At 53.5% G+C, this 24,455-nt stretch overlaps 3 protein-coding genes across 4 annotated transcripts in view; 2 read left to right on the forward strand and 1 right to left on the reverse strand.

Moving 5' to 3' along the window:
* The window catches only part of TLN1 (talin 1), a 34,789-nt gene extending 19,079 nt beyond the window's left edge, over positions 1-15,710 (reverse strand). The window contains exons 1-18 of one of the 2 annotated variants that reach the window (XM_056514845.1): positions 15,614-15,710; positions 9,353-9,516; positions 7,027-7,124; positions 6,666-6,795; positions 6,277-6,429; positions 5,847-5,989; positions 5,316-5,443; positions 4,767-4,827; positions 4,393-4,497; positions 3,936-4,091; positions 3,595-3,696; positions 3,324-3,400; positions 2,987-3,167; positions 2,199-2,312; positions 1,765-1,873; positions 1,379-1,587; positions 1,164-1,262; positions 921-971 (exon numbers count right to left, since the gene is read on the reverse strand). In XM_056514845.1, coding sequence (XP_056370820.1) covers positions 921-971; positions 1,164-1,262; positions 1,379-1,587; positions 1,765-1,873; positions 2,199-2,312; positions 2,987-3,167; positions 3,324-3,400; positions 3,595-3,696; positions 3,936-4,091; positions 4,393-4,497; positions 4,767-4,827; positions 5,316-5,443; positions 5,847-5,989; positions 6,277-6,429; positions 6,666-6,795; positions 7,027-7,124; positions 9,353-9,482 — 2,046 coding nt within the window. In that variant the 5' untranslated portion in view covers positions 9,483-9,516; positions 15,614-15,710. The remainder of the gene's footprint in view (positions 1-920; positions 972-1,163; positions 1,263-1,378; positions 1,588-1,764; positions 1,874-2,198; positions 2,313-2,986; positions 3,168-3,323; positions 3,401-3,594; positions 3,697-3,935; positions 4,092-4,392; positions 4,498-4,766; positions 4,828-5,315; positions 5,444-5,846; positions 5,990-6,276; positions 6,430-6,665; positions 6,796-7,026; positions 7,125-9,352; positions 9,517-15,613) is intronic. The other variant, XM_056514846.1, reaches the window with a different exon arrangement.
* On the forward strand, positions 15,026-15,975 carry LOC130265495 (basic proline-rich protein-like). The gene is made up of 2 exons (XM_056514596.1): positions 15,026-15,299; positions 15,374-15,975. The coding sequence occupies exons 1-2, from the start codon at positions 15,026-15,028 to the stop codon at positions 15,973-15,975; spliced, it is 876 nt and encodes a 291-aa protein (XP_056370571.1).
* Positions 15,976-16,122: 147 nt separating this feature from the next.
* Positions 16,123-23,211, forward strand: CREB3 (cAMP responsive element binding protein 3). Its single transcript, XM_056514847.1, has 11 exons — positions 16,123-16,195; positions 16,636-17,074; positions 17,757-17,894; positions 17,980-18,238; positions 18,458-18,570; positions 18,777-18,869; positions 19,367-19,473; positions 20,799-20,867; positions 21,022-21,106; positions 21,239-21,320; positions 21,771-23,211. The coding sequence occupies exons 3-11, from the start codon at positions 17,757-17,759 to the stop codon at positions 22,109-22,111; spliced, it is 1,287 nt and encodes a 428-aa protein (XP_056370822.1). The 5' UTR covers positions 16,123-16,195; positions 16,636-17,074; the 3' UTR covers positions 22,112-23,211.
* The last annotated feature ends 1,244 nt before the right edge of the window (positions 23,212-24,455 follow it).

Genomic DNA, 24,455 nt, shown 5'->3' on the forward strand with positions numbered 1-24,455 from the left:
CTCAATAGCAAAAACCCTGGTAGGCAGGGAAGGGCTCTTTGCCTGCTGCAGCTGCCAACCTGCTGCTGTGTGCATGCTGACAGCAAACATCCCCACACCCCACAACAGGTAAGCCTCTGGCCACCAAACCAGAAGAGTCATAGCATTCCCTTGCCCCCTGCAAGCCAAAACTACTCCCACTGCAATCCATCACCTTTTGCGACAGGAGGAAAGACTGGAGAGTGCATGCATCCAATTCAAGAGCCCCCAGACCACTGCATCTGAGCCCATGGAAGGAAGTACATACACTCGGGTCTGACAGGCATGAGGCAGAACATCCTGCTGCTTGACTGCAGATGTCTTCCAGGTCCTAAATCTGACCTTTGGGGATATTCTGTCCTGGCCCTGCTGCACGGCCAAACATGGCTTCCTGCCCTGCTCTTAGCTTTTCTGCACCCCCTGGTTATCTTCCAAGGCCTCCCTACTCAATTGAAGCTGTGTGGCTGCCATGAACAGAAACCCCTTCTTTCTGAAGTATTTTGGTCTACAATACATCTGGATTGTCCACCCCAGCATAGTGTGCTTCCTTTGAGCTGGAAGGAGCAACCATGGGAAAGCAAGCCAGTTGGCAGTCAGCTCATCTAAAAAAAAAGCTGCCACACAGGGCTCCACCCATACTGGGTCTCTTATAGGGGCAGGCAGGCAACTCCCAAAGGCAGGGAGCAGCAGGCAGGAGCTGAGGTGGCTGCAAGGGATGATCTCTACAGCAGCACCTACTCCATCAGCAACCCGAGTGCATGGACTTCTGAGATCCAACCACCAGAAAAGGAGAATTTTGCAAGAGCCCTCCTCCAAAGATTTCAGATTATAGTTCCCAGAGGAGCCCCCTTCACATAGGAGACGGCAGGGACTACCAAACCAAGCCTACAGGCTTGTTTTACCGTCTTTGGTTCAGAGCCAGGCAGGATCCAAGCACACCGGTTTTCTGGGATCTACACAGAATCCACAAGATAAGAGGTGTTATATCACTCTAGAGACAGAGGTGGGCAATGGCCTGTCCCCTCCCTCACAAAGTCACCACTGGGCACTGGCGAATATTCAGTTTGGACCCCTCCTGTGAGGTCCTGTGTAAAGGCCAATGGTTTTAGGAGTGGGTGGCCCTGGCTGCTGCTGGGTGCACTCACCTGGAACCGGGGGTCAGTGTCACTCTCCCCTATCTGCTGCAGTAGCTCCCCACTGGTTTGCCCCACCAGGCCAGCAGCCTGCAGGAGATTCTGGCGAGGCTGCAAGGAACAAAGCAAAATCAACACCAGCCTCATGAGCAAGCCTTAAATTTCACCCAGTGGTTTTCCTTGGCTTTCCCCTTCCTCTTGGTCCCACATCCCCTTCAGTTCCCCACCTCAGCACTGGCAGGCTGTGCTGTTTTCAGCAAGTCTGAGACAGCGCTCGCCAGGTTCTTGGCTGCCTGCAGAAGCTGCCGCCCGTTCCCTCCTTCATCCTCCATCAGTGCAGCCAGCAGCTTCACACCCTTAGACATCTCCGTCAGGTTGGAAGAGATGGTGGTGACAGCGCAGCCCACAGCGGTGTAGTCCGTGTCTGCTGGATCCCCTGCACAAGGAAGAGAGGAGTGAGGATGGGATGTGCTCCAAGTGATGCTCCAAGAACATGCCCACATCTGTCACTGATATGGTTTTCCTTTCAGGGAACAGAAGGAGTCTTTCAGCCAGACAAGAGACAAGCATTTTCCTGAACTGGGGCATCCCTCTACTGCAATTCTCCATATACCTGCAGTGAGGTTGACGACTGAGGCTGTGCCAGCAGTTATGGCATCCACTTGGGAGTGGATCTCATGCTTCGACTCATCCATCTTGTTTTTGCGCCAAGCTTTTGATGCCTGAATGGGGAGAACAGGATCAGGAGATGGTGACAGAAGTGGTGGGTAGCTGCACACATGCTCACATAGAGAAGTGCAAGGAAGAGGATATAAGGAAAAGAGAGGGAAGACCTGTAACCACCCAAGTTCTCTCGTCTATCCTGATCAAATGACTGGACCAAGTGTCCCCGCCATGTCTGCCCACAGCACAGGATAGAACCCTATCTCTTTTCAGGCAGCAGATCTTCCCAGGAGCTGCTAACAATTCTGGGACTGTGGCCAGCCTCATCCAGCCCAGTTTCCAGCAAGGTCTACCCCCAGCACTCCACTTTCACCCAGCACTCACAGCATCCTGCCCAAGAGGTGGCAAGGTCTCGAAGTCGTCCAGCGTGGCCTGGGCTGCATGCACAGCCTGCATGCTGGAGTTGATAGTGCCGGTCAGGGCTTGCTGGGCTGAGGTCTGCAACACAGAGACTGAGTGAGATATGCCAAAAGCTTAGAATCTAGGATTACATATTCAGCTCAAATGCTCCCCTGCATTGTGCTGCCAATGGCACTGCTCTAAGTAGGTCTCCACAAAGTGGGGTGCACTTAGCAAAAACTTAAGAGAAGTCTCCCCTCTGCAACTCCCACTGGAAAATGTCTCATCCCACCATGATTACAATCAAGTCTCACAGTTAAGTAGCTCTCCGGGAGCGGAGAGAAGATGCTGTGAGATCCCACAAGGCTTTCACAGGCAAGCCCGCCCCACCAGGCTACATGGGGTAAAAGAAATTTGCCTCCTCGTGGCCTTTTCCAAGTGCTCCTTCACCTGCACAGGAAATGGGGGCAGCAAACATGGCATTGGGTTCTGCTGCAAACCACAGACCAAACAGGGCTGTCCAGTCACAACCTGAATGAGCAGCTGTAGTCACTGGCCAGATGAAAATGCTGGTGTGTAGCTCAAGTTTGCAGAGAAGGTGCAGGAGGATGCCAGCTCAGTCAGGCCAGCAAGCACACAAGGCCAGTGGCACAAAGCCCCCACTCTTCTTAGCAAGACAATGTTCGGTCATAGACCCAAACAGATTGGTCTACACAGGCCTGACAGTCATCTCTCAGAGTTTGTGTCCTATGGTGAGCCCAAGGAGAGCTTACCAGGGGAGGCATGTGCCCTCGGTGCATCTGGCCACTGGTGACTTGCAGCTGAGGCTGTGGCATCGTGCCCACCTGGAAGTTTTCTGGCCCTCCAGCCCCTGTCCGCATGATGGCTGGCAGGGCCACAGAGCCCAGCTCTGCCTTGCCTACACGGTTAAACTGCTGCTGCACAACTGTTGACCTGAAATGGAGAGAAATACCAGGTAAAGGGATGGCTACAGCACTGGTACCAGGCTCCGTGGGAGTGGCAGCTCTTCTTGCTGTGCTGCAAGCTTCACTGGAGCCCACTCTCCATTCAACTTTTGTTTGGCAGCTGCCTTGCTACTAGAAGACTTACTTCTTTGGAGAAACGGAGTCTTCCAGCATAGTGGACTCCTCATCACCCTCCAATCCAAAGTGGTCTTTGCTCTTTTTCTGCAAAGGGAAATAGAAAATTATACCCTTAAGCCCTCCCCTCCTTCCGCAGCCCAGATGTCGTACCAGTCACAGGGTCCTCCTGCCCTGCCTCCAGCTTTCCCAGCAGTGCCATCTGCCAAAGGCTGTTTGGAGGCAGCTGGAAGGCACATTCTGTATACCTCTCCGGAGAGGGGCTATCAGCATAGCCTCACCTTTTTAAGGATGATATCAATGTAGCCAGCAATCAGCTGGGCGATCTGTTCCCCTTCTGTCGTCTGCACTGAGTAGTAACCATCCTGGTAATCTCCAAAATCCTGCAACAGCAGGGCACAGAGTAGAACTGGAGCAGGGCACTGGCAGCCATCCTGAGCCCCTCTGGTATGCACTAAGCACCCAAGTGCCAGCCTCCAAAGCAAGCACTGGGAGAGGCACCAGACAGAGGGCAAGGTTGTGCCACCATGGAGCAACAGCTGAGAGAGGGGCTAGAGTGAGAGAATCCCACTACAGGGGCACCAGTGGGGAAGAGGCATGGGGAACCACCCCTGGTTCCTACCAGGGTGAAACTCTTGGGTGAGGCTGCCCAACGCTTGATGTTGGTCAGGCTCCATTCCTGAATCACTTCCTTGGTCTTCTCGTCCACGCGCATCACACACTCCTTAGTGATCCCCAGCAGCCGTGGCACCAGCTTGTTCTTCCCCTTCATCTTCTCCTGTGGGCCACAACAGAAGGGCTGTGGGCTATCCCCAGGATAGATCATTCAAGGCAGAGATATAGCCATAGCTACCAAAACACCCGCAAGGCCACACTTTCTAGTGGTGACAATTATCACATGTATCTTGACAATGAGAAAAACCATGAACCAAAGAGTAGGAAGGCAGTGCACAGGGAAATGCAACAGGGGAGATGCAGAAATACTGGAGCAACATAGCCTGAGGGGAAGCAGCTGGAGACACAACAGAAGCAAAATTTTGGTGAGTCTAAAGTGGGACAGTGAGCAGCTGCTGTTCTACCTTGACCAAGAAGAAGGAGACTCCATAGGTCTTGAGGGAACGAGCAAGTTTCACATAGCGAACTTTGGCTTCAATCTCACTCATATTCCCACAGTTCTTGTGGGCCTGTAACAGCAAACACAGAATATTGCACCAGTTCCACAGTCCTGCCTTGACACCACTGCACAGCCCTTCCAGGCTGTCCCCACCCTACCAGTATCCCCTGTCCCTGGTCTGATCTCTGAGACCTCAGGAGCTGCCTGGTCTGCCCACTTACAGCTCCTGCTCCCATTTCTCACCCACCAGACTGATGTGTACTGCTTTAGACAGGAGTGTCTCAACCTCTAGTGAGGAGGAACAAAAAGTCCGTATCTCAACCCCCACACTGCACATACCATGAAGATTTTGCGTTCTCCTTTCTGCTTGATGTATTCCTTGGGCAGGAAATCCTTGAGCCTGCCAAGAGACAGAAAAGTGAGCTGTTAGCAGCAGAGCCCAAAGCCAGTATCTGTCCTTGACTATGAACAAGTCCAACCGAAAGCCTCAGACAAGCCCCTGCCAGGGCACAAGCTGGAAAGTTTTGGAAGCAGTAAGAATGTGGGAGAGATTGCTGCAGCTATGCAAGCTGTACTTGGAGTTGCCGTGGCTAAGAGTGGGGTAAAGGTGCTGAGAATGCAGCCCCTTGTGCAGCATCGAGGCAGGCCAGAGGGTGGGCTGCTGACTGCATGTCACTATAGGGCTGCCAGAGGGAGCAGGATGGGGGACTGGCACCCCTCATGGCTGCTGTGGATCCTTATGCTTGGGGACTGTACTGTGGGGAGGAGAGGGGTTGCACCACAGGCATGCAAACCCCCAGGGCCCTACAAGGCAGTGTGGCAAGATGGGTGCTGCCAAGATGTTCCAGCTGCTTCAAGACAAGCCCAGGGGCTCCTCAGAACACTCACTCCAGAAAGCCTGGCTTGTGCTTCTGCTCGTTGTATGGCCCAAACTGGATCTGGCACTGGTGGCCAGCAAACTCACAGGCTTTGTCGAAGGAGACAGGGTGGGAACCATTCAAGATGTCGTCACGAGCCTGCACGGGAATAGAAGACATTGCGGGCTGGGCAGCCATGCAGCCCTATCATTGCTCTCCTCCATATCAAGCACAACATGTTCTACAGACTTAAAAAAAGTGGCTCTGCAAAACAGGAGTATGTAGGACCACACTGCTCCCTACAGGCATCAAGCCTGGGAGAGGAACAGCAGTAGGACTTCAGGATGGCTCCTACCAGACAGAGCTGACATTGGATTCCCTAGGGAGCTCTGGAGGACACAGAGGATAGGTCTGGGATTGCCAGCCAGTGCTGACTCTTAGCCAGGACATAAGTGAGTATCCCAAAGTACCCCCCCATCATGGCTCCTGACAAAATCTTCAGCCACCAGCCTTGTTAGGGCTGGCAGGCGGCAGTGGAACCAGTTGCTCTGGGAAGCTGTACCTGCACATAGAGCAGGTTGAGCTGCACAGGATCTCTCGAGTCCACGTTCTGATCAGAGTAGAAGAACTTGCGCCGCAGCAGCAGCGTTTCATTGTCATCGATGCCTTGCTCACGCAGGGTCCGGCCGTGATCCAGCCAGTTCACTGCAGACAATGACAGGGTGTGAGCAGGGACAGGCACCAAGGCAAAGCCGGTCCCAGCCCTGGGGCTGCTTATGCCAAGCAAGAAATGGATGTCTGCCAGATGCATCCCAGCTCTCACCCTCCTGCCCTGTGCCCCCTGGCAGGAGACATTCTAGAGAGTACGAGCACATGTTCCCTCATCCACATGTTCCTTTCTACACCCTCCTCCCCCCACAGGGGTCCCTGCTCCCCTTCACCAAGGCCATTGGCATAGGATGACCCCATTCCCAGCACATCCAGGCACCTACACTCATCATCTGTGTGCAATTTCTGCTTGAGCTTCTCCATCTTCTTCTCATCTCGCAGCAAGGTCTTGTCCTTCTTGAGGGTGCCAGTAACCTCCTCCTTCTTCTCTTCCATAATCTCTCGTACAAGTGAGTACTCATCATAGTTGGTGATGCCTGCAGTAGAGCAGAGAACCAAACTCAGCAGGGACTGTTCTGCCAAGCACAGAGTATGAAGCAATACAGGGGTGCAGAGCAGTGTCCCCTTCCCAGTGTCATGCAATCATCACACACCCCTGCTGCTAGGCCAGCTGCCACAGAGCTGCTGCTGCTGGCCCAGAAGCCTGTCAGATTCCGCCATTCTCTGCCCACCTCCCTTCTCCCCCCACCCCCCGTTGCTGTCCTCTCCTCACCAATCCGGGCACATATTGTCATGAGCATGTCTGTGACAGTTTTGGAGTCATCCACCATCACCGTTTTCACTGTTCCATCCAGCATGCGGATCTTCAGGGGCCGCTGCTTCTTCTTGTACTCCATGGTATCCTGCAGACACAGCAAAGCACAGCTACCAGCAGTGGTACCAGCACAAGGCATCCACATCCCATCAGGCCAACAGCTCCCCTCTGCTCAGGGGAATTTTGAAGGTCACAGGGCGTGCTGCAGGGCACAATGCAAGGCAGCACAGCAGGCACCCATACCACCTCCATGCTGCAAGCAAGGCATCCAACCAGGAAGAAAAGGATGCAGCTGGAAGGATGTGGGATGGATACTTACCCCATTGCGAAGCATGTAGTAGTCCAGAGCCTTCCCAGCTTCCAGCCAGATCCCCTTCTTTGGGTCTTCATCGGAGAGGAAGAGCCCAAAATCATTGGCTGAAAAAACAGATAAAGTCTCTGATAGGGTAGTACTGAGCAGCACAGGGCCACCATGATGTTACTCTGTGCCCAGGGACATGCACTGGTGCAGCCCAGTGCTTGAATCACAGGAGCCCTGTGAACGCTGGAGCCTAAACCTAATAAGTGGGCAACAAAGCTGGCACACAAGCTCTGAGGTTTTACCACAGTTATCTATGGAAAAAATCATCTGTGGTATGCCTATGCAATGCTGAACTTGGAAATGACAGACACAACAGAAGGAAGAGCTTGCAGTTGTGGCTGACAGCTCTCTGAAATCTTCAGTGCAATGTGTAGTATTAGTGAAAATAAGGTAGTAAAATGCTGGGGATCACCAGGAGGGGTGCTGGGAACTGGTTGATAAAATCTAAGCAATCCACATTTTGAGTACTCTCTAGTGGTAGAGTCTGCATCTCCTCGGGACACAGTGCAGTTTGAAAAGATATAGAGAGACAATTTGAGTGATGGAACCTTGGTGTGAGGGATTAGGGGAGCTGGGACTCCTCTTTTTGCAAAGAGGAGACTCAAGGAGAATGGGCTCAAGGCTGACAAGGTCTCAGAGGTGGTGTGTAAATATCATTCACCAAATCCTGCTCCCTCAGGGTGGAGTGTCTGGTGAAAAGGCTGCTGTGGAGGCTGGGCAGTGGCTCCCCAGCTCAGACCCACAGGGACAGGCCCATTTTCATGTAGCAAGAGGCCAGGACCACGCCTGGCTTTGCCCTGGAAAGGTCCTTCTCCACCTCTGCAACAATCCTGCGCCGCAGGCTGTCTTGGTTGGCTATGTTTATAACTCGTCATCATGTTGGCAGCTCTCTTTGGGGAGGGACAAATTCCTGAGCCGCCCTGCGCCAGCCTGGCTAACACTGCCGTTAGAATCCTACTAAACAGGGAGCAGAAAAATCATGAAAGCTTGCCATTTTATTTTTGAAGTTAAAAAAAAAAACAACAAAAAACCAAACTGTTTTCAAAGCAAATTCCAAGAGGATAAATCCAAAGCACTGAAAACTGTGCAGCTTGCCCCAGATCCACAGGCTGGGCGGGGAGAGGCACTTCCTGAGACAGAGCAAGAGCAGAGCTGGAAACTTAAACCAAAGCTCCCCCAGCCCAAAGGTGACCAAAAAACAGGGCAGCTCAAAAAAGAAGCCCAAGTGACCGTGAGTAAGGAGAGCAAAAAGAAGTAAAAGATGCACAGAACACATAGGAAAAGAAAGGCTGTGAGCAACTGTAAAGGAACGCAGGAATAAGAAGTTCCCTTTAAGGCCTTCCCCTTGCTGCTTTTTTTATAAACAGGCTGGCTCACACCCAGGAGCAGGAAATGCAATGCTCCTTCCAACACCACTATAGCCCTACACATCCAAAGACATCAGTCTCTTGCTGAAGCTGAAAGCCATGGTCTGCTGGACTGCTGACCAGCCGGGCAAGCATTTCCTTTCAACCTCAAGGAATGTGCTGCTCCCAGATGTCACTGCACTCCCCCTCCTCTTCCCACGACTCCTGACCTCCACTTTGCTGCCTCTCCTCTGTGGCATAGCCACTTTCAGGGGTTGCAGAGACTCAGGGGAGCCCCTGAGACAGTGCCCCAGAGCTCCAACCCCCTGTCCATGATAGGGACAGGCCACATCTGTGTGGGCGTGAGTCACATCATGAGCGCATGAGCCATAGGCTAAATTGTGAGCCTAGCGGCAGCAAGAAAATACTGGAGCTGAGGCAGCCTAGAAAGGTAATGGAGTGCCAGCACGGGTCTGGCAGAGAGCTGCCAGCGGGAGACAGACCCAGTGGAGATTACATCTATCACAAGAAAGAAAAAATTAACTCAAATGGTTTATTAATGTTTGCAATGACCCCTGCAACTGTTTAAACCCACGTAACCCTTGCTAGTGTGATGAATGCAAGTAGGACAGAAGAGCAGAGACAGAAAGGGCAGTGGACTCAAATTGCTTGAAGAGTTATTTCACTTCCAAATGTGGTTTCCTAACTTCTAAACACATAAATGTTCTTCTGGGCTGTTGAGGAGGGAAGTCTGAGAAGCTCAGACCCACACGTCAGCTGGGCAAGAGGACTTTGACCCCAGTCCCCCTACCCCACCACGTCACTGGGAAAGTGCCAGCCAGAGAGCCACAGACAGAAAAGAAAAGGGAGACAAGTGAAATGCCAGGAGCTAAACCACAGCAGCCCTGGCAAGGCAGCCAGCCCCACCACGGACTTACACTGTCCTATCTGTGCCTCGGGCACCCGCTCACGGATCATCCGGCAGGCGTCGTACACCATGGTGGAGGGCTCAAACTGCATCGTCTTCACCACATTGCCAATGCTGATCTTCAGTGAGAGGGCAACCATGGTGGCGGCTGGGCTGTCCCCACTCCTGCGTCACCTGCCAGAGGAGACAGATGGGTGAGCACTGGCTGCTGACCCCACCAGCGTGCAGTGTGCTTGCTCCTCCTCTCTCAGCAGCACCTGAAAGCCAGAACTTGGTTTCCAGTGGCAAGCAAGGGCTGCAGCCTGTGCCAGCAAGCCTGTGAGAGATCCCACTTTCCAGATCCTGGGACCTGAGACCAGCACTGGGACCCCCACCTCCCTGTCTTAAGGTCCTAAAGCCAATTTTACTTGCCTGTACAACTGACAGCAGCTGGTACCCAACAGAGATACTGCCAGGGACAGGAAGTGAGCATGAGGGAGCACACCAGATAAGCTGTGAGAGCATGATGGAAGTGGTTATAATTAAACCTGCCATGACACAAAAGCCACAAGAGGAAAACCAAGCTATGACCCAGAGCTGACAGGGTCCTGCTCCAGCTATCAGGACCCCTCATGTCACCAGCAGACAGTGCTGAGCTGGCAGCCTGAGCACAGAGGGACAGAAAAGCCTTAAGCTGCCAGGGATGCAAGAAAAGGGCACCAGGCATTGAATTCACACATTAAATACAATTATCTGGGAAAAGCACCACTCATACCCAAGGAGTGCTCATGAGATCAGAGTCTACAGCAGCAGATACAGCACCAACCCAGGGCACAGGACAATGCACAGGAGGGCAAGGGACCACCTGTGGCAGGTCTCACTGCATGGGCATACAAGAGCCATCTGAAAAAGGACTCAAGTTGGGTACAGCTTGAAGGATCAGCTTCATAGAATAGAATCACAGAATCATCAGGGCTGGAAGATGACCCAGCCCAACCATCCCTGCAGCACTACCACAGTAACCTCTAAATCACTAGATCTTATCACCCAGCACCAGAGCTAGATGACTAAATGCCTCGAGAGATGGTGACTCCACCACCTCCTTGGGGAACCTATTCCAATGCCTTATCACCTTAACAGTGAATTTTTTTTTCTGATATCTAATCTGAACCTCTCTGTCTCAAAGCTATCTCCTCTTGTCCTCTCACTGCAGGCTTGGCAGAAGAGACTGGCTCTCATCTCACTACAACCTCCTTTCAGGTACTTGCAGAGTTCAGGCTTAAAGAACTGCAAAGAGCAGCTTCAGAGCAAATGTCCCTCAATAGAGGGACACCTAATAACACCTAATCAAAACTGCAATATCTGTATTGCAGAGTAAAAGCTGAAAGAAGTAGAAGGAGGTTGTATGTAAGTGCCCCACTTGCCTGATGCAGTTTGTAAGAGTCATTTTCTTCAGGTCTACCCACTGTGAAACAGCTTTCAGTGCTTTCCCAGGTTACCAAACCCCTCAGGGTCCTTACCAAGTCCTTTGCTCCCACCCCACTGCTCCATGCCCTTCTCAACATTCCCTGGCCCTGTCTGGGCTCAACATAATGCTCTCCAGCAGGTGACATGCCTTTTCCCCTCCCTGAGAGCCAGATCATATAGAGGGAGTCCACGGTTCTGCTGACCCAGGCTGCCTTGCCCTTAAACTTCAGTGATGGGAGGATGCAAGAGCACTGGTGGGATGCACATCTGCTTATTCTCTTTTAGATTGATTTGCTTCTACCAGACTTCCTATTATGGCTGTCAGGGAAAGCTGATCTTGCATACTCAGCCTGGCCTGGGAAGGTTCTTGGGAAAATCTGCTGGCAGCCTTCCTTGCAGTGCAGCAGCACTTGGTGAGTCTGCGTATCCCTGCCTGGCACTGCCAGCTCTTGGTACCCCTGGGAGGGGGTACACCAGTGCAGGCTGCTCCCAAACACAGACCTGAGCAGCCTAGGGGCAGGATCCATGTCCTGTTTTGGCCAGTGGCAAGTCAGAGGGCAGGGGCACAGCTCCTGCAGAGCCATAAAGGCCACGCTGGTGGTGCAGGGTGGGAGGCAGGGACCAAGGAGCGTGCCGCCTCCGCCAGCACATGGAGCGGCTCCAGCTCTGCATTCCTGAGCCGTTCTGCAATGTTTCTGCGGAGGCCCGTGGCCCCCACTGTCTCTGCTGCTGAGGAATGAAATGCACTTCGTCTCTGGAGTGAGGGAACCCATCAGCAGAGGGAAGGAGGTGGCAGAGGCACCTGCCTGTGCCGTTGCCGTCTATCCGGAAGCACCAGCAAAGCTGTGGAGCTGAACAAATGAGGAACACCCTGTCATGGAAAGGGTTTTCCAAGTATTTTATATGCAGGGCGGGCTGCTGCGGTCACCAGGCCAACTTCTCTACATCTAAAAATATTCTCAAGTTGAGCATAAAGCTGCTTTCCATCCCTCTGCAGGAAAAGGAGAACATGCCACTGACAAGACAAGGTCAGAGACCATGGAGGAAGGAGTGGAGGACGTTGGACAGTAGAGAGGAACTGAGAGGAGCCAGGACATCTGTCACTATTTCTGCATCCTCTTCTTGCCCTCACAAAGCCACCCAAAATCAGGCACTGCACCACAGGCACCCCTTAGCACACTCTTCACTGAGGGGGTCACCGTGCTTCCCAAGACCCCACAAGATGACAGCTTTAGTCTTCCCACTCCCAAACACTTAAAAAATGACAGAGCTCAGCAGGGAAGATGCTGATGACATCAAGAAAGACCTCAAAGAAAAGGGAGATGGTTCACTTCAATTTCTGTATTCCATGGAAAAAGTCCAGGTTCTAGCAGCTAAACTTTGATGACAGCAGTGTCTAGAGCAGAAACATTCTCTGCTGCAAAAGGGCACCTCCTCAAATTGGGGTGAGGTTTGTCAGCAAAATGTGGCAACTAATCACACAAGGTTTGCAAATCTGCTGTCTAGTGTGAGGGTATCAAGGCAGGGCTCAGCCCCCTCCAGGAACCATGCAGAGAGAAAAACGCTGGACTAGATGTAACAAATGAGACAGCGTGGGAGCCTGGCAGTGCAATCCAGGAAAAAAAAGGAGAAGAACAGTGAAACACAAGCTGTCCCCCTAGAAAGAAAAAAAACAAAAAACCCAAACAAACCAAGTCTTGATGAACACACACCAAATTTTTGCTGGCTCACCTCCAGAGAAAGCAAACCCATTCTCAGTCAAACCTATTCTCAATCACGTTGTCAGTATGCAAAACAAGATAAGGCACCGGAGCAGCTGGATTAACACACTTCTGCATTTTATAGCAAGCTATGTGCAACCCTTTTTGTACCATGGGAACGCTTCTGAGCTGATCTGAAGATGATGAGGGGGAGGGGTAACCTTGATGGGGTCCCACCACTTCCCCCAGGAGCTGTTGTGGTTTCCTCCATCTCACCCCACACAAGGTGAGCAAAACCAAGATGGTGGTGTTGGCCTCCAGGCTCTGCCTGAGGGCAGGGTCAGCGCAGGCAGGGCTGCGGGCACACAGCACCGTGTGGCCCAAGGAAACACCACGTCATTGCTGGGGACCACTGACAGTGAATTTTGGGTCACATGATGGAATTGCTTTATTTTTGTCACACGAGTTCACTGCTGCAGTAACGGTTACAGGGGAGGGTTTGTGTCTTAAAAAAAAAAAAAAAAAAAAAAAAAAAAAAAGTATCAACCAAAATTCAACTGCAGACAGTTGGAACACTTGTGACAAGTTTCCAGAACAAGAGTGCAAATGTCCAGATGCAACAGTTTCACCATTTTTATTATGCTCTCTTAAGGGATACTCTGAAAGAGGTTTGGTAATGAGGTTTGGTTTTTTCCTTCTTTTTTTATGGCAATACCAAATTTCATCTGGGAAAGGCCCCACCATCCTTGGACCGGGAGCTGGCTGCAGGAAGTTTTATCAGCTGCAAACCATCCTAGGGTTTTAGCTGGGGTTTTCCACAGGCACAGTCCAGTCAGTACAGCCACCGGCACAGCTAGGAAGATATCAGGCCACCAAAACACAGTGCATGCAGCAGTGGCTTGGCTGGCATCTGCACGCCAGCACCATCAACAGGGTCAAAAATTGAGCTAGTAAGAAGCTAGACTAGGCTCTGGCTGGGTCTCCTGCATTCTCCAGTACAGGACCAGTACACACAGCCACAGCAGGCAGTGAGGTAGACAGGGCTCAGCCCTGCACCTATGGGAAGGCTCAAGCCAGCAGCTCCAGCTGGTTTAGTGTCACACGCTGCTGAGACCGCTCAGCCCAGTTCCTCTTTCCCAGCTGCATGTCCACGTCAGATGGGAGGACAGTTTCTTCCAGCTGAGGCCAAGCTTGCTCCCAGGGAGCATGAGTGGGTGTCAAGCCCAGACACAGCACCCCTGCAGCCACTCTGCTGTTGTCCATGGCTAGGACGGGAGCATCCTCTCACTCCTGCAGGGAGAGCAGCCCTGCTCTGCATGGGAAATGGGCAGGGGCCGGGCAGCTGGGCTGGAGGATGACAGCCGCAGCCTGCCTGTCTGCTCACATGCACTGTGCTGAAGCAGCTCCGGCCATTAACTGCCCACATTTCGCACAAATCTCACATCCTGTCCCCTCCCGCTGGGCATCCCCTCACTTCCAAAGCCATGGAGCACAAATCGTGGCACCTCTAGACTGCCCATGATGAAGGCAGGCATGTGGGCCAGTGGGACTCCAGCCTCAGCCTCTCCTGCATCCTTAGCAAGCTGGCCCTCTAGCACAGGACCCCAAAAGCAGGGGTTGAGGTGCAGTGGATGCTGTCATAACCTCTGGAAAGCACTGGGTGCCCTAATCTAGGCACCCATGCTTCCCCCAACAAGCAAATTGCCCAGCACTGTGCTGCTGGACAGGCAGAAAAGTGAAAGAAAGAAGACAGTGTGGCTGTATTTTGCGGTCACTTTACCCAGCAGCCAGCAAACCTCAGTGCTGAAAACGGCACCCCACCCCACAGGACCCTCTTCCCCCTTCCTCAGCCTTCCCACTCCCCCTTTCCTAAATTTAATGGGACAGGTTCCATTGGGAAGCACCAGATTCCTGCCGCTGCCATTCAGCAAGCAAACTGAGTGCTCAGGTGGTGCTCCCCATGCACCATCACAGATTTACTTAGCACTTGGGGGGTTTCACCCTACGACCTGGGGAGAGTTAGGTGATCTGAACCCTTTACTGGGCAACTCAGGTTTTGGCAAAACTAAAGACCCCAAAAATATGTGCCCCCCCCTTCGCAGAAGCGAGTCTCGAAAAGAGAACGGAGTAAACAATTATCGCTACCAAATATGGGTCTAACAGCCAGCGATGAAGCCACGGCAGAAGCATGTAGACATCCTGCCGGCAGATTCAAAGGGATGGGGAGCTTGCAGGGGCTCGGGCAGGATACGGCACGGGACAGACAGAGGATGGGGCAGCATTTCCCTCTGCTTGGTTAGTTGTTTCAGCCGGGACATGGTGGGGATCCACGCCTTCCCCGGTCGGGGCCAGTCCCACCCTGCATGGGAACCACTCCAGCGCCCCATCCCGGGGCCCATGGCCAGCTGTCTGTCCTGGTGGGAACTGCTGCGATGACCTCCCTGGCTTTGGTGTGCCTATGGGAAGCGTTGTGCCCTCGTTTCCTCACCCAAATTCAGGCAGCAAGACACAGACACCCTTGCCACTTACTTTTCCCCATGTCCCGGCAGGGTGGGTGGGTGCCGGGAGAAAAGCGGCGCCGGGCCCGCCCCAAAGGGAGCCCCACGGTCCCCGGGCCGGTGGCCACGGCCAGGTTTGTCCAGTCCGGTCCCCAAGGGACCCCCGAGGTGGGGATGCTGGCCCGGACCTGGCCAGGGCGGACTCCAGGCCCGGGCCTGGTGGGGCAGGGAAAGGGCAGCCCCGGGAATAACGTGGCCGGGGATAACGTGGCCGCGGCAGCCCGTGCTGCCCCCGAGCCTCCGGTGGGCTTCGGTGCTCGGGTGGCGCCGGCCCCAAGGGCGATCTGGGCACGCCCCAAAGTCTGAGTGAACCCCGGAAGCCCCCAGGTCACCGCAGCCCCGCGGACAAGCCCCTGTTGGAGCAGAGAAGCCCCGGTAACCGGGAAGCTGCTTCCTCCCTGCCTCCCCGCCATTTACCGGGTGGGGTGCGGGGGCAGGGTCCCCGGGATATCCGTTTCCGGCAGCCCCCCGAGAGCGAGGGCGTTGCCGGTCCGCAGGACCCCACTCCGCAGCCCTCCCTCCCCGGTTACCGAGACACCGTGCGTCCTCCGTCCCCCGTCCCCGTACCTTTGCGCGGGCAGGAGCAGCGCGGCAGCCCCGCGACGCTGAGGGGAGCTGAGCGGGCGGCACCGCCCGCTTCCCGCCCCCCCCACCCCCCGCCGCGCATGCGCCGGGCACGGCGCGCCGCGGGTGACACGGCACGGCCCCGCTCGGTGCCCCGGGGCTGCGCTCCACCCGGACACAACCTCACGGGCATCCCGCTCCTACGGACAGCGCTACTCTGTACCCGCGCTGCCCGGCCCGACGTCCCGGGGCTGAACACGGTTCCGCGCCAGCGCAGCGGGGCCGTGCTCCGCCCGCTGCTAACACCGCACTCTCGGGCGCCCGCCCGCCCGCCCGCCTCGGGACACCCCCGGGGCCCCGCATGACCCCGGGCCCACCGCCCTCCCCTCAAGCCCTCTCTCCCATCCCTTCCTTTCCCCGCCCGCTCCGCGCTCCCGCCGCCCGCGCGCGCTCCCGCCGCCCACGAGCCCCCTCGCAACCAATGGGCGACCGGGGCGTCAGCGCGGGAGGGGCAGGGGCGGCGCGCGGGGCCCGCCGGGAGACGGGGTGACGTCACCGCGGTGCATCGGGAGCGGCGGGGCTGAGGTGAGGGGCGGGAGGGCGCCGGGCACCACCGGGGGTTGGGGGCCGCTGCTTTGAGGGTCCGGGAGGTCCGGGGATTAGGGGATCCGTGGTCCAGTCTGCGGCTGGGGCTGAGAAGGGCTGTTTAGTTCTCCTTTAGTGGGTATCCCCGGCCCTGCGCTCCGGTCACCCTTCTGCCGCACCTGCTCCTCCTGTTCCCTTGCTGTCTGCCACGCTCCCTGAGGGAAACTCCGAGTCTGTGGAAGCCATGGGCCCTGCCATTGCCGGGTTTGCCCAGCTTCTCTTCCTCTTGCTGCTCCACTATCTGCCGACAGCCCTCCTCCCTGTCAGCTGGCACAGCAGCCCTGGCTGGGGCCTGCCCCTCTGGTTTTGGGTGGGGTTTCAGGTGGTTTAGGTGGCTTTTTATTTTTTCCGGTTTTGTTTGTTTTGTTTTTTTTCCCCAGACTGTGAAACTAGATGTGAAAGCTCAGCAGCGCTGATGGAGAGGTGTGATGGATGCCTGTGCTCTGGCAGCCTGAGCGGTGCCGTGGCTCAGGCATCGCCCACGAGCCGGCCAGGCTGATCCTGCTGGGAGCCATGCGAGGCCACATCTCCTCAGGGACCGAGGCTCCTGGGCCATGTCTTGTCAGGACATAACAGCAGCAGCCCGAGCTGAGGCCAGACAAAGCTAAAGCTGCCACAGCCACACAGGTGCAAAGTGCTAGGGCGGTGTTTGGCTGCAAGTCTGTCACTTTGCCCTCTAAGTACCTGTGGCCACCTCGAGCCACTGAGCTCTGCTGCTCTCCTGCTACTGGGCCTCACCTCCCTGGCAGGAGGGACAGCTCTCCAGGTCAATCCTCAGGGCTGAGAGACGCTTTACCAGTGTCTGATCTCTACAGTGAGGTAAGGAGCATTTGACTTTCAGCCTATTGTGTGCTAGTGACATTCGTGTATATATATATATATATACACACATCTATTTATTTATTACAATAACCTCATATTTAGTACAGTGTTTTACAGCTGTCTGAATAACTAAGTCATCATTTAGGTCTGCCAAGTCACTCATTAATTACCCTTCAATGATCACTTAATCACCATTTGATTACCATTTAATTTATGTTCGGTCATCTATTACTTAGAATTTGATCATCATTTAATCATTAACAGAATCCCTTTAGTTTAAACCTCAGCAATGACTGTTCTTAATTTTCCTGGGACAGGAAACTCTCCCTGCTGGGTACACACCAAGGGGGGTATGGCACCTTCAGGCTTCTGTGGAACAGCAGAACCTTGCATGCTCTTCACACCATTAAGTCTGGGATTGTTTCACTTTTCCTGTCCTTCCTGCAGCTTTTATGCTCTGGGTGGAGCATGGCTCCTGTGGCTGGGTCGCAATAACCTTGTGGGGAAAGTACTGTATTGTTGTCACCAGTGGTGCTATAATAGCCTGGCTGGAGAAGTGCTTGTGAATTTGCCATCCCTGCTCTTGACATTGCATGGGGATACTTGGTCTGTAGGATACCTTAAAGCAAAGCTGGTGTCTCCTGCTGTGCCTGTACTCATTTTTGGGTGCCCTTCTCAGATGTCGTGTCCAGAGGAACTGGATGCCCTGGCAGAGGTGGATCTGCTTGACTTTCTCCTGAAGGATGATGCTCCCTGCCCTGAAATCTCAGGGGAGCAGAATGGTCTGCTGGAAGACTGGGGCCTGCCAGTACCTGAGGTGAGCTCTCTGAGGTGAGGAATTGCTGCTGAGCTGAGATTTAGGAGGTTTATCTCCCTGCTGAGTAAAAGCTATTCCTCTGCAGCTCCTGGACAAGGAGATGGATGACTTCATCAGCTCACTGCTGACCCCTCTAGAAGATGAACCAGACAGGCTCAGTTATTTGCCTGCCAACAATGACAGCAGCATTTCTGAGGATCAGCATCTGTCCCATTGCCTTGGTAGCAATTTTGCCAGCCAAGACATTGTGCAAGTTGATCATAACTACTCCCTTCACCAGGACTGGCCTGCACTGGAAAGTGTGAGGTCTGACATGGCAGAAGGAGATGTTACCATTGAGCTAGGTGAGTGATGTGTATGGACTCTCTCTGCCCTAGCTACAGGCAGAAAAGAGAAAAGCAGTCCCATATTGGTTTGTTTTGATAAGTGTCAGGCAATAATGGAGAGAGCCAAGAGTAGAGGGTTTCTGCTGTGGTAAAATTGCTGTTTCATGCTACTCAAAGCTGGCTGGTCAGGTGCTGCGTCACTGAGGCCCAGTATTTGACTCATCTTTTCTTCTCCAGGGGCATGGGTGGGTTTGGAAGGTACAAGCATGGCACTGGAGCAGAGCACCAGTTCCCCCATTGCTGTTGCTGTGGAAGATGAACCCCAGCTTGTCCCTGGAGCCGTTGTACAGGTACTGACTCCCATGCCTGTGGGCCCCAGCTTTTGCTTCTGCTCACATCTCTCCTTCTCTTCTGACTTGGCTCCTATGAGGGAAAGCATGACACTGCTTTGGGAGAGCTGATTCCAGTTCCTTGTGTTTGGTGCATGCCCTCTGTGGCCTAAGGTGGACTCCCTGTATTTTTCATTCTCAGTAGGCTTATTTTTGCTGTTTTCTAGTCTGACCTCCCAGAGCTGGTCCTGACAGAGGAGGAGAAGCAGCTATTGGAGAAAGAAGGTGTTACACTACCAACCTGCCTGCCACTGACCAAAGTGAGTCCTCACTAGAACCAAACAGACTTAGGCCACTCAAATGTGTCAGGTTCTGTAAGGGTTGGAAACTATAGGACAGTGCCCTGATGAGAATACTGTTGTCCAGATGTTCATCTGGGCTTGGTGTCCTTTTCCTCCTTTCATGTCCAGTGCGTCATCCATGCTTCCAGCAGCTTCTGGCTACTGTCAGTCTCCCTACTCATGGCTGTTTTCAGGAAGCAGTTACACTGCAAGTGTCTCCAGCTATTTTTTTCTGCTTGCCAAGTGGCCTGTGAGCTGTGTGCTTTTCATTTCCCTTAGGTATGCCTTACTTTTGCTACCACATGGAAGCTGCTGGCTGCATCAGCAGGCCAGGGTTTGCCTTGCAATTTATGCAGTGGGAAGGACAGAGGACACAAGCACTTGTGTCCAGGGCTGGGCACTGAGATGTGTGCACAGTCTGAGAGAGTGGGTTTGCCAACACCCTGGGATTGCTGTTAATGAGATGATCCTTGCAGGCTGAAGAGCGAGTTCTGAGGAAAGTGCGTCGTAAGATTCGGAACAAGCAGGCAGCTCAGGACAGTCGTCGCCGGAGGAAGATCTATGTGGATGGCCTGGAAAACAGGTATGGTTGAACAGCAATGTCATCCAACACTGAGGGATCATATATTTCAGGGATCCTTGGCATAATGATGATGGTGCTGAATTGTAGTTTCAATCAGAACTTCATTTTCCTATCATGTTACGATTAGTATAGCAGAGGATTTGTGATTAGAATGGCACAGGTTTTCTACAAGCAGAGTCAATGTAGTACAATCTATAAGCAGTGTAATACAGGATTTATCGTGCAACTTAACTTAGCATTTGTAATCACCTGCTTTCTAATACATCTTGACTTACAATTTCTAGTCACCTGGCCCCTCTGTATATTGGATCAGATCTTATAGATGGTCATGTGTCATATAATGTTATGTGGTTATGCGTATATAATGATCATAACATAGATTCAAAAATGATACAAGGCTCTCCCTCAGTCATGGGAGGAAGCAGGCAATGGTAGATGTGTCCCTGAGCAGAGGGGTCCTGAGCTATCCAAGGGAGATTCTACTCCCAAGGTGCCCCTTAGGACTTTCTAAATGCTTGATTTTGTAGACAATGCACTCTGTGCTGTTGTGCTTCCCTTCTCTGTGATAGGGCTGTCAGCAACACAGAGCTGGCTGTGTGCCTGTGATCTTCAAGGCTGGTATGGGAAGGGCCTGATGCCCAGGGACTTTCAGGCTGGCATGAAGGAGAAGAAGTCTATTTGTTTTGGTACTTAGTGCACAGAACCTTCAGTGCCTGATAACAAGGGGAAGGGAGTGAGTACATGACCTGATGGGTCACAGAATGGCTGCTCCCCTCCTGTATGGCCTTAGTTGTGCTGGCATTGCCAGGTATGGGAACAGGGGATACCTGTTACAAGCTGCTGTGCTGTTTGGCTGCTGGGCCCATGCCACCCTGGGCACAAAGTGAGGCTGGCCCTGTGGGGCAGCAGCCCTTAGCAGAGGGTTTAGAACATCAGGGTAGAGCCTACCTGCTGCTCTTGTTCTTGGAGATGGCCCAGATGGCTCTGTTCAAGCCAGATAGCCGACCTGCTAGGTCGAATGGGTTTTCCTGGTCATTAGTAATACAGCCTGATGTCACAGATCTGCAAGGCTGGTGTGCTGCTAAGAGTGAGCATCCAAAGGGGTTGGTCAACTGCTTCTCTGCAGGACTGACAGGGCTTCATACCTCCCCATATCTGGTGTGAGGTGGTGCTCTCTGGGCTTTACTGCAGGTGATACCAAGTGAACCCCAGGACCAATTTTGTCTGCCCCAGCCATCCAGAGCTGATGACTGATGTGAAGTCTCCACTGTTGACCAACAAAGTCTCTCTATTTTTTCCCCACGCCTCTCATCCTTCCTGGGAAGGGTGGCAGCATGCACAGCTGAAAACCATGAACTGGAGAAGAAGGTGCAGCAGCTGCAGAAGCAAAACATGTGAGTTTGCCTTGTTGGGTTTGGCAGGAGCTGTGTGGGGAATGTTGTTCCTCTTCTCAGGACTGTGGCCTGTCCCTGGCTGCAGAAGGTGGAGGGAAGTGTGTAGCTCTTGGTTCAGCTGCTGTGCTAACCTGCATTTCCTGCTCTCCTGCAGGTCGCTGCTCAGACAGTTGCAGAAACTGCAGGCCTTGGTGAGACGGTCCGCCCCCAAAACTACCAGAAGAAAAACCTGCACCATGGTAAGTGGCTTCAGCCCCAGTGTCTGTGGAGGAGTGTGCTGTCCTCACAAGTTTGGGAGAGAGGCATTTATTGCATTTAGTGATGTCTGTTCATCTCCTTTGCTGAGATCTGTACTGATCTTTCTGTTTCAGATTGTGGTTCTGTCCTTCTGCCTCGTTCTGTCCCCCAGCATCCGCTCACCTGGGAGCGTAGAGCCACAGCAGGAGCTCAAGGGTGAGTGCCCAGGTTGCAGCTTAGGTGCCCAGGTTGGGTCTGAGGTGTGGCTCCAGGTGAAGTGCTGCCTCCAGAGTGCAGCACCTTCCCCAGAGACAGCCTCAACTCTGCGGCACATCCAACTCAACATCCCCTTGCCTGAGGTGGCCACTAGGTTTGGCTTGCTGCCTCACCCCAGTTCTGCACTATTCCTCAGCCCCGTTGCAGAGGCCTGCCTGGAGCCAGGGCCCTGTGCCAGGGGCGGTGCAAGGACAGGAGAGTTCCGGTCCCTCTTGGAGCACAAGCTGTACTTGTGCCTGGCAGCTGTGCAGCGTCCTCTCCCCACCTCCCTGGGAAGAGGAAGTCCTGGTTAAACACTTTGTCCTCCCTCTTGGGCTCTGTGGTGGCTGCATGCTCAACACAGGAGGGTGGAGGCTGGAAATGACAGGGTTGGCTCTACCTCTCTTACAGTACTGTCAAGGCAGATCCGCGAGTTTCCGAACCAGGGAGCACCTGATGTGCAGCATGACACTGAGCTGGAGGGCTTCAGCCCTGATCCTGGAGACCCCTTGCTGTCGGGCAACCTCAGTCAGTCATGGGAAGAGAAGCAGAGTCCACTTAACTCCAGTCCCAGATCTTTCAATGGCAACTCATCCTCTGACCCTCCGGCAGCAGCAGACTCTGAGGCAGGCCCGCCCCAGAGTGACCCTTTGCCAGCAGCAGTGCTGGTGCCATGGAAATCCAAGGGTCAGGAGTGGGTGGAGCACCCTGACAGAGTTCTCATCCAGCAGAACCATGCCAATGAGATGTGACCAATGCTGCATCCTGCTCCTTGGGATGATACTGGGCATCCTGTAGGGCAGAGCTGCACGAGCAGATTATCTATCCAAGCAGTTTCTTCTGAATACTCTCCTGATTGCTGGCAACTCAGAGGGTTTACCAGGGAGGAGTTGTTCTGACATTTTTTTATAAGGCTCCATCTGAGATGGGACAGGAAATTCTGAGAACTTCGCTATGGCTGCCGATGTGGCTTGCAGCCCAGAGTGCACCTGGTGGCTTGTGGGGATGGGCTGTGGCAGGGAGGGTGGAGGCAGTTGGACTGAGGTCCCAGTGTTTGGTGTGACTGGATGCAGTTAGCGGTGAAGGCTACTGCCCTATTTCTTCACTGCCCAGCTGGAGATGAGCAGGCACTTCTAAGTCTGTTTTATGGCCCCAAAGATGCGTCCCATGTCACTGCTCCTTAGTCCTGCAGTGCTGCCTGATTTCTTGCTGTGAGGGAGCAAGTTGACCTTCAGTGCTCTCACAGGAGTAGTCCTGCCTGCTGCTGCGACAGACTCAGCATGTCGCCTGTTCCTGCTAGCTTTTGAGCCATGGCCACAGCTCTCCAAGCCTGGCTAGAGAAGGTGATATGAAGTCCTTCCTGAGCCATGTGTGCTGTTTGCCTATCGTAAGGGCTGAGCCTTTCATCTCCTGAAGGCATCTGGGCTTCAGGGAGCAGGCATGCCTTGAACCAGACTGCTGAGGCAGCATGTTCAGAGAGCAGCAGAGCTGCTTGCTCTTCTGAAGGCTTTCCTGGCCACAGGACAGATTCAAAGCTGTGTCCTTGTGTGCCCAAGCCTTGCTGTGCTGGCTGGTGATGCAGTCAATAGTTCTGAGCTGAACAGAAACGCTTTGAGCTGGTGAGCAGTGTCTTTGCCAGAGTGCAGCTTAGTGGTATCTGTAGAGATCTCCTTGTCCTACTGCAGGACATTCCCCATAGAGTCATATAGAATGGTTTTAATTTGAAGGGGCCTCTAAAGGTCATCTAGTCCAGTTTCCCCTGCCATGAGCAGGGATAGCTTCAAAATGGATCAGAAAAATAATGAATAACTTCCTTATTAATAGAGTCTAAATAAATATTAATGGTGCGTGACTGTGTCCTCTCTGGTGGTTTTGGTGAAATGCTGGGTGAATTCTGGGGGCTGCACGTGGGGCTGGTAGCCTTGTGGGAGAAACCCAGGGGAGGTTGGGGGGCAATCCCTCTTAGATCGATGCAGAGGAAGTCTGCATGGCTGTGGCTGTGCCGAGGAGCTTGTTGAGGCACATTGCGGGTTTGCAGGGCTGCTGCTCTGCTCTCACCCTGCCTCAGAGGTGCGAAAGGACTCTTGGAGAAAAGTGTATGTGGTGAGCACCCAGCACCCACCACGCACACAACCCCCGGCGCTGCGGAAGCTAGCAGCTTCCCCGGAGGAAGCGCGAGGAGCCGGTGTCAGCCTCCACTGCTGCTTTCGTAATGGGGAGCTGCACAATCACAGGAAGCGGAGCAGAGCCAGGGTGCTGCAACAGCCACCGGGTGGGCCTTGTCTGCTGTGGGGTTGCTAAATTCAGGCTTTTCTCTAGGTCTGCTTGGGGTCAGTGGGTCCACTGGAGGCACTCTGAGCTCAGTGTAGGATTTGGGGGCGTGGCACCTAAGCAAGGCAGTGCTTGCAAGAAGCCTCACACTTGCATACCACCCAGAGAACAAAACCAAACAACATATGAGACAGCAAACATTGTGTCAGGAGCGGAGACAGCCAAGGAGGGGCTTGCCCAGAGCCTCTGCCTCAGGACAGGTAGCAGCATGCTCCCAGCAGGGCTGGGTCACAGCTCTACCCTGGCTAGGACTGACAGCCCTTGAGCATCACCAGGAAACCACTGGAACTCCTTCCCCAGGAGGTGTGCATGGCATCAGGAAAGTCTAGGACCCCAGTACATTTTAGTTTAATTTTCTGTGGTTTGAGGCCAGGGTTGTAATGCCCCTCCCCACTTTAGTTTCATTTTTTGTAGTTCGAGGCCAAGGTACGTAACGTCCTGTTCCCACCCTATTTTCGTTTTTGGCAGTTCAGGGTCAGTGTGTGTAATGGCCTGTTCCCCCTTTAGTTTCATTTTTTGCAGTTCAAGGCCAGAGTGTGTAGTGTCACAGACGTTACACAGTGTTCCTGACCCAGCACCAATCGATATCGAATGAACCATGTGAAGTAATATATGGTGGTGTTGCCAACCAAGTTGGGAGCAGCCACGTGAGCTGGTGTTTGCCTGGGTATGATGGGGTCACTAGTCTTTGTAGCAGTCTGGCTTGCTTGGACAGATGTCAGGAAGAGAGATAACTCTGGGAGAGCAGCTTGGGAACCAGGAGCT

The sequence above is a fragment of the Oenanthe melanoleuca genome, chromosome Z, assembly GCF_029582105.1.
Source record: "Oenanthe melanoleuca isolate GR-GAL-2019-014 chromosome Z, OMel1.0, whole genome shotgun sequence".
NCBI lineage: Eukaryota > Metazoa > Chordata > Aves > Passeriformes > Muscicapidae > Oenanthe > Oenanthe melanoleuca.